We start from the raw sequence: 9,049 nt of genomic DNA, 5'->3' as shown, positions 1-9,049 counted from the left end.
CTGACAGTAGTGTATTTACCTTAATATGTAAATTGTCTTGCCTAAAAATCATTTTATCAGCTCCTCAGTAGTTATGTAGTTCATTTGTTTAACGTGTGTGACTTTGTCTCTGGTATTGGTACAGCGTATATATTGTACCTGCTTAATCGTATTGATTAACGATTTGTAATTACAACGGTATCAATTAAGTACTTTGATTCATGGATTTTAGTGTTAGATAGTCCCTTAATACAAATTTGACTGAATGATAATTTTTAGGAATATAAAACAATAATCTCCCTGAGCTTAGCATAGCATTGTAAGTAGGAGTTGGTCTTCCATGCTCCCATACTAAGAATGCGCATGTGTTCAGTAATGGTTTTCAATGGGAACCTAAATTCAGCCTATTGTCATATTTTTACATGTAAAACTGTAAAACCAGTAAAAGTATACGATGATCATAATCTGTACCCATAGGGAATACATCTTTAGTATTATCATGTGTCAAATCACAATTTAGCTACTTCAATAAGAACAAGACCATTAATTTATATAATGAAAACTCCATCTATTATCATTGTTATAACAAGCTGTCATGTACATATTTTTCCAGAATACTACAATGTCTTTGAAATAAAACAATTCATCTCACATGATATAGAAAATGTAGCACACAACTCCTGATGCATATTCATTAAGGTATAAATCAAATATTATAGACAATAGCTGTAAAAGAAGCATGCTAATATTGGAAATATCTCAGGAACCAGCAACACTTTAATAGAACGGTCACTATAGAGATAGAGGAAATAACAAAAAAAGAACATTGGAAGCTTTTCAAATTTGCCATACCAGTGTCATATCAAATTTGTATCCCCTATTAAATAAGTATGCCCATCTGGGGATACTGTTTTGCCCCATCAAAAAAAGTATTCTTTCAGGTGATATTGAGATATTTGTTGGTCAATATTAAAGGCTCAATTACCCTAACAAGTGACTGTACTAGTTCAATTTTCACATTCTATGTTAAATATTTAGTGTGTAGTTGTGAAAAGCTTACTTAGCATAACAGAAATGTGACCCTTTTGACGATATAATAGTCTAGCAACACTTCGCCTTATAAGCTTGCTTGTAAAAAATCACATGAATATGCAATTTATATATATATAAAAAAGTAGAAACACGTTGTTAGTTTAGCATTAATGCTTTCATCATGTTCTTCAGATGCTTCTATATGTTTACCGGACACTGATAATTTAATGTTATTCAATATATATATATAAAAGGATACTCTATTTATAGTGGTAATTTACAATCATAAAAACATAACATTTTTTCATTGTACTTCTGAAGTGTTATAAATCATACGGCAAATAAATATTATATGGCCATGAATTAATTGGATATCTCATAACTATTGACATTGGCTATATGAACAATGGGCCTTATAATGGTCACCTGTGTTCCGATACAGAATGAAACAAAGACACAGATCGCTATAAATTGGTCCATTGCACCTATAAGTTAAAGTCAGTCAAGACTGATGGTAAAGTAAAAAAAAAAAATAATTTAGATAAAGGAGGGGATTTTAGCAATTTGACCTTTTAATCTATCAAGAGTATTTGATGTCATCATATTCAGATGAAGGTTTTTGAAGTTTAAGTCATTTTAACTCATTTTGCCCTATCACCTCAGGCTTGCTGGGGTCAGCCAAGACAATTTTTTTGGATATTGTATTTAATGCTATCTTTGACTGACAATTGTATCAAGGGTTGACTCATTTCCTATGAAAATTGATCAAATAATACTCATCTATTTGTTACTATTTAGAGCAAGAGCTGTTGGAGAACAGCAAAGCTCGCCTATTCAGAAGAAGTTGATTTTCTAGTATTTACTATTTATATAAAAATTGGTTGTATATCACGTTCAGCATCCATACACATTAGGAAAATAAAATCATAAACATTTATGATGACTTATTCTTAAACAATTGACAAAATAGAAACTTGCTCAAAAACTTTAACATGGAAATATGACAAATTAACAGACTCAAAAACCCCCTAAAGGGCCCCAAATTGGTTGTATTATCACGTTCAGCATCCATACACATTAGGAAAATAAAATCATAAACATTTATGATGACTTAAGCTTAAACAATAGACAAAATAGAAACTTGCTCAAGCACTTTAACATGGAAATATGACAAATTAACAGACTCAAAAAAACCTAAAGGGCCCCAAATTGGTTTTATTATCACGTTCAGCATCCATACACATTAGGAAAATAAAATCATAAACATTTATGATGATTTAAGCTTAAACAATTGACGAAACAGAAACTTGCTCAAAAACTTTAACGTGAAATGGGATGCCAACGCTGGCGCCGACGCCGGGGTGACAACATTAGCTCCCCCTATTCTTCGAATAGGCGAGCTAAAAATTGATCGCCTTCCCGATGAAAATCTGAGACTCTATACAATATATATATATATCTGTTACAATATTCATTTTTTTGTAGAAGGCTTTAAGACCATTATATCTTTGGAGAGTATTTGATTCCATCTTATCTATGAATTAAGTAGAATATTTGTTTTTTTTTTCAAATTTAAGTCATTTTGACCCCTTTTGGCCATGTTCCTTGTTTAAATATTTTAGATTATTTTATTCCTGTGACCTTGAATGAAAGTCATTTGAACAGACTTGGTAGCCCTTCTTCCCAGCATGTCACAGGCCCAATATCAGGTCTCTAGGTCTCTTGAGTATTAACAAGAAGTCATTTATAGATTTTAGCCTATTTGACTCTTGTGACCTTATAAAGGTCAAGGTCATTAATTTGTTTGAACAAACATAAGCTTTAAATCCCAGTATGCCACAGGCCTAATATCAGATCTCTAGGCTTTTCGGTTATTGAAAAGAAGTTGTTTAAAGATATTTTAATTTATTAGATTCTAGCATGCTGTAAACCAAATTTCAGGACTCTATAGGTCTCCTACTTTTGGAGAAAATATGGAAAATGTAATGTCAGCCAGCCAGCTGGATGGACGACGGAGCCCTTTAGGCACGTGAGCTAATAACTAACAAACAATATTTTAAATGTATAATTATGCAGGTCAATAAGACATTAATTTGTGTGTATTACTACATTCAGATTAAAAGTAATGTATTATTTCCTCTGTTCTGTTTCAAACTTTTTAATTTGAATTTCGATCTGTTGAATCATTTTCTTCTCATCCACACGTTTAGGATAGTAGTCAGCAAATGATCCATCGGGCCGTACAAGATAGCTGATGATGGCATGGTCAATCTGAGAAAGACATTAAAATGGAAATTGAATGAGCACTTAATTGGAATCTTTGATGCATGCATTCATTACCTTTATAAAACATTGTGAAGTTACATTTTATCAGCTTTTATTTAAATCTGTTGTGTATACAACTTAAATGTAATACAGTAAATACAGTTAAAATGAACCTCTAGGGATCATCAAAATCACTTTTTTGTAAACATATTTTGTTATACACTTATAAGACATTTTATAGGATGGTGAATCAAAATTATTATGTTATAACCATGTAGAACAAAGGGCTTAATCAGGTTCATTTATTTGTATAGGAATTGTAACTCTTAATCCCAGCATGGCGTACATGTAGAACATGTAGTTAGTGGCTAGAATTGAAGTTTTTAGTCGATTTCAGTCACCATATTTATACCCCTGTGGCAAAGGGTAATTATGCCATCTACTTTTTTTCAGCATGATACATTCCAAATACAAAGTTTCAAGGCCTATTAATTATTGACCAAAGTTGGACTAGATCAGTTAAAATCTACTTTTCCAATGATTTTTTTTTAAATAAGGTAAATTATGCTCTTACATCCTTACTTTATAACAAGAGGCTCATGGGCCTTAAAGAATTTGTGCAATCAAAAATGATAATTTCGGTTTATGCTGGAAATGGCTTTATTAGCACGTGTAGAAACCTCTCGGTGCCGCGCGACCTGAATAACCTGTAAGCCGTCGATATCGAGGTCCAATATTCTGACCACCCGATTATGCATATTTTCTAGCTCTAAACGGTGTGACGTCATAATAGTCCGTGGCTTATAGCTGTACTATAACTGATGTGCTATCACTTACATCGACGGTCACAGGAAAAGCCGATCAGCGATTTTTTATGGTTACTTTTGAGTGAAGTTAATCGTAGAATAACTTTGGCTCGAATGTAAATAACTAAAAGAGTGAAATTCGATGTTTCAAATACTCCAATTTATGCTCTAATAGCAGATACCTTCGTGTAATTATGAAAGAAAATCCACACAGAAATAAAAGTTTTGGATTTTTTGTCGAGAAGTTAAGCAACGAATAAGCTTTAATTAGATAATATTTTCCTGTAGTCTGTATCTTTGATACATTGTGAATTACAAAGTTTGTGACTGTAAAATGAAATTTTACGTAACATTTTAAGAAATCCTTGATTTAAGTTTTGACGTACGTACTCATCGATGATTGATCATTACCAACATTGTGTTGTGTGTTGCTATCCGAATAAATTGAGATACATTTATTACAATACCATAAAACGTTTCAACATATGGTAGAAAGAATTTATTTTTGATATTATAAAAGATCTAAATATTGAGATATTAAGCAAAACAAACTACAAATGTATTTTTTAGACCGTGCGGTCGCTTTCAATTTTTAATCGATATACTAGTAGATACTCCGAAATATATATATAATTAGCGGGGTGTTCTCTGAACGCCAAAATATTTATAAACAATAGGTAGGTGTTGTTTTAGGAAACAATATGAAGGCAATTATATACTGTTTCATATAAGCTGTCTTTATTTTCACCTGTAAAGTCACCTGAGATTTACCTGTATTTCAATCAGTATCATAGATAACATTGGTGGATTTTGGAAAATAATTCCTTCAATATATTCCATACAATATACAATGTAAATTATTAATTAAAGATAATCGGTGCTTAAATATACATAAAATCATAAACATTGCAAATGCTAAGAATTTATAAGGAGCTACATGCGGATTATTAAGAACAATGCATTTTGAGTTCCAGGTGAAATAGTTTTTTCCAAATCATTTACCTGTATTTCAATCAGTATCATAGGTAACATTGGTGGATTTTGGAAAATAATTCCTTCAATATATTCCGTACAATATACAATTTAAATGATTAAAGATAATCGGTGCTTTAATATACATAAAATCATAAACATTGCAAATGCTAAGAATTAATAAGGAGCTTCATGCAGATTATTAAGAACAATGCATTTTGAGTTCCGGGTGAAATATTTCTTTCCAATCATATCTCAATATTATCAGAAAAACAGGTTTCTTGATCAATGTATATTCTAATGTAACAGTATTCTGTATTGACATAGGAGTTCTCCAGGGCCAACTTTCATTTCTTGTGACCGTGCATAGTTCATTTCTTTTATCACATAGACGTACACCTTTAAGTATTTGGTTAGAAAATGAGTGGAGAAAAACAATATCATAAAAGTTCAAATTAATTTTGTTGAAAATTTTGACCTGTTTATCATAGTTTAAGTTGGTAATCTATTAAAGCCGACACAAGCACACTTATATGATGTTTTATAAACATTGGTAATAATCTATCATTGGTTTTTAATGCTCTATAAGTATTTTAGATACAAAATATTTTGAGAAGTCACTTAATAATATAACAAGAGGCCCAGAGGGCCTGTATCACTCACCTGGTTTGTAATGCCTAGGAATGTTCTGAATACAGGTTCATTGTTTCTTTTCTGAAGGAATTTGAATATTTACCTCTAATTCCCCTATTGGTCCCCACTCTTTCTGCTCTAGGGGGTCAAAGCCAAAATATATACGAATTCTGTTAACCGCAAGGATGTTTCTGGGCCAAATTTGATTAAAATCCATAAAGAACTATATGACTATTAGCGATTTATAGGATTTACCGCTATTTCCCATATTGGGCTCTGCCCCTCCTGCACTGGGGTGTCAGAGCCAAAATTTATACAAGTTATGTTCCTCTTCCTCGAAGGATGTGGCCAACTTTGGTTATAATTCATGCAGAACTCTAGGACAAGTAGCGATTTATAGGATTTACCTCTATTTCCCCTAATGGACCCCGCCCTCCTAATCCGGGGGGGGGGGGGGGGGGGGGGGGGGTCAGAGCCAAAATTTATACAACTTCTGTTCCCCTTCCCCCAATGATGTTTCTGGCCAAATTTGGTTACAATCCATGTTACCCCTTTTTACCCCGCCCCTAAGGCCCCTGGGGGTCAGTCATAGAAAATTTGTTAATAGGATTAAATGGCCATCTCATACTGATAATTCTGACAACATTTGACTCATTTCCTATTACAAATGCATGACCAAATAATACGCAAAAATGTGTTTTCCCCAATATAAACTATAGTAAACTTAACCCCCTCCACAGGGGGAAACTAGAGACCCCAGGGTCATAAAATTCACAATTTTTGTAAAGGACCTTAAGACCTTTCTATCTATGAAGAGTATTTGATTCTACCAATTCCAGAATTTCAGAAGAAGATTTTTGAAGTTTTAGCCTATTTGACCCCTCTCAGGTGACCTAAAAAGCTATGTAGCAAGCTAATTATGTAGCTTGTAATACATGTTCAAGTTTCTTGGTAATGTTCAAGTTTCTTGGTAATATCATTTTTCTCATGGTTTCCATGTGCAGTTACTGTAGTGAATTATAATTAAAGGCGGATGGAGAAAATGGAATTTTATCATGGCCTTGAAGTATATTCGTGAAAAATACAATTCTCTTCATGATGAAGTTTCATTGGTAAAGATTTGAAACAGTTGTTAGAAATATCAGGGCCATAAATAATTTCATTTAGTAATGAAAAAACCATGAACTTTCAACTACCCCATGATTACTTTACCTTATTTATGGCCATAATCATGTTCACGGCCAGGAAAATATATATAGTCATGGTCATAAAAATACTGAATTAAAATCATGGTCATGAAGCTATTGTAAAATTTCATGACCATGAAATTAAGATCATAAAATTCAATTGGCATGAAATATGAATTTCATTGATTTTTTATGATCATGATTACTTTACCTTTTTCATGGCCATTTTCGTGGGGTTTGCCAATGATTTTTTCATTGCTTTTTCATAATCTAATTCATGGCATTTTCATGGACTATAATCCAGTAGTGTATATTGATATCTCTCTATTTCCCCACTTTTGACAAACTATAGGTAGCTAAGGTAAACGAATACAGGTAAGCATGGGTAAAAATTATTATGAAACTGACTATAATTGGTTTTTCATTGTTTTCCTTGTACACAACGCCATTCGTCGACCTCACCTGTAATCACATGGCCGCGGGCAATTTGCTATTCAGTGGACTATATCGGGTATTTGCTATTGTCTTACTGTCAATCAGGTTAGGACATCCGTTAATTGGATTGTGATTTGAATTATGGAAACCCCGTACATCTATGCTATAGGTTTTTTTTATTGTCACCTCAATTTTTAACAAGAGGCCAATGGCCTCGTAGCACGATGGTTCAGTTAATTAATGTTCAATGATTGGTTTTGACTAATATTCTTGATTATCACTCATATGCACTGTTTAAACTAATAATTAATTAGGACAATTCAAATGACCACTGGTATTTTATTGTTATCAATGTTGGTATTAAAACAATCATAAAATTCTTTCAAAACAGATGTCATTCATCAAATGTTAAGTTATATATAGATCAACAGTTTTATAAAAATATTAATTTGTACAGAAAAGTTTTTTTTTCTGAGCAGGATTTTAGTGTGAGCATACGCAGAAGCAGCATCTTCTTAGTAAGAATATTGTTGGGACCAATTCAAATAGCATCAACTTAACTTTAATAAAATTCAAAATTTAACAAAGCTTTTTATTCAAATTTATCAGAAAATTGCTATATGATAAAAAATAATTGGGGAAACTTTTTCCTGTATGATTGCTTATCGGTATCACACATGTACAACTATGTATAATCAAAGTGCTAAGTTGACTAGACTTTTAAAAAGATACCTGCTGGAGGAGGGCTTAATTCATTATAGGTGACAAAAAAAATCAAAGATGTTTGGCTGTCCTGGTTATAAGAGGTAAACTGAATTTGCTTCAATACGTTGAAATTTATTACTTATCTTTTATCTCATTTTCTTCAACACAATATAAATTTCACAATTAAGATAACAATGCACAAGTTGTATTGGCTGGGTCTCGGCACAATGGAATGTGTACTACGGGTCAACAAATTGACATTGGCAGCTACAGTCGAGCCTTTCCCAGGGCCTTGATAACAAAATACATTAATCAACTCTCAACCATTGTTTTTCCCTTTAACAGTAAATGGTATATTTAACACATTTACACAAACATATAGGCCTATAAACAGCATCTAGATGAAACTAGGGTACCTGACTTGTGACACTGTCCAGGGAATATAGATTATCCAACACAGGTAATTATGATGTCATGACACTTTGAGTAACATATCTAAGAATAGAAAAATAATGAATATTTCTTAATTGCCTAAATCTTTTCTTTTAAACTATATTTCTTTTGTATGAAGTGTTACCGTCGGCCATATAATTTCCCATAATGCATTGTTTTCCTCATTAAATATTACTATAGACAAAGAAGGAATGAAATATATTTTAATTCCTCAAAAATACAGTTTATGTCTGTTTGTCGCCAAGTTTTATCAGTTCCGTCCTTATCTATAACTACATGTTTGTGCCAAATTTCATTGCTGTTAATGGTGTATAACTTGAGATATCCTGTTCACAAGGTGATTTTCAAAACTAGGGGGTATGCTATAAGCTACGATAGAGCTACGCTCCATCGTGCTAAAAATGAAGATGTAAAAGCAAATGGAAATAAAATATCCCTGATCACACTTAGGAATATATATTACATATATATATATATATATATATATCGTACACAGGTAAAACAATAATGGAAGTTGACATATTCAGAAACAAAAATAGTTCTAAGAACTATTTCAACTAAAGATTTAACCTTAAAAAATAT

The 9,049-nt window shown here is 32.2% G+C and overlaps 1 protein-coding gene across 1 annotated transcript in view; it reads right to left on the bottom strand.

Annotated features, from left to right (window-relative positions):
* Positions 1 to 526: 526 nt before the first annotated feature.
* LOC138316560 (protein SCO1 homolog, mitochondrial-like) overlaps positions 527 to 9,049 on the bottom strand; it is an 81,748-nt gene continuing 73,225 nt past the window's right edge. Inside the window, exon 7 of the mRNA XM_069258244.1 lies at positions 527 to 3,282. Coding sequence (XP_069114345.1) covers positions 3,142 to 3,282 — 141 coding nt within the window. The 3' untranslated portion in view covers positions 527 to 3,141. The remainder of the gene's footprint in view (positions 3,283 to 9,049) is intronic.

This window comes from Argopecten irradians, chromosome 1 (genome assembly GCF_041381155.1).
Source record: "Argopecten irradians isolate NY chromosome 1, Ai_NY, whole genome shotgun sequence".
Classification (NCBI taxonomy): Eukaryota; Metazoa; Mollusca; class Bivalvia; order Pectinida; family Pectinidae; genus Argopecten; species Argopecten irradians.
The sequence above is the reverse complement of the archived record's forward strand: the minus strand, read 5'-3'. Positions and strand labels throughout refer to the sequence as shown.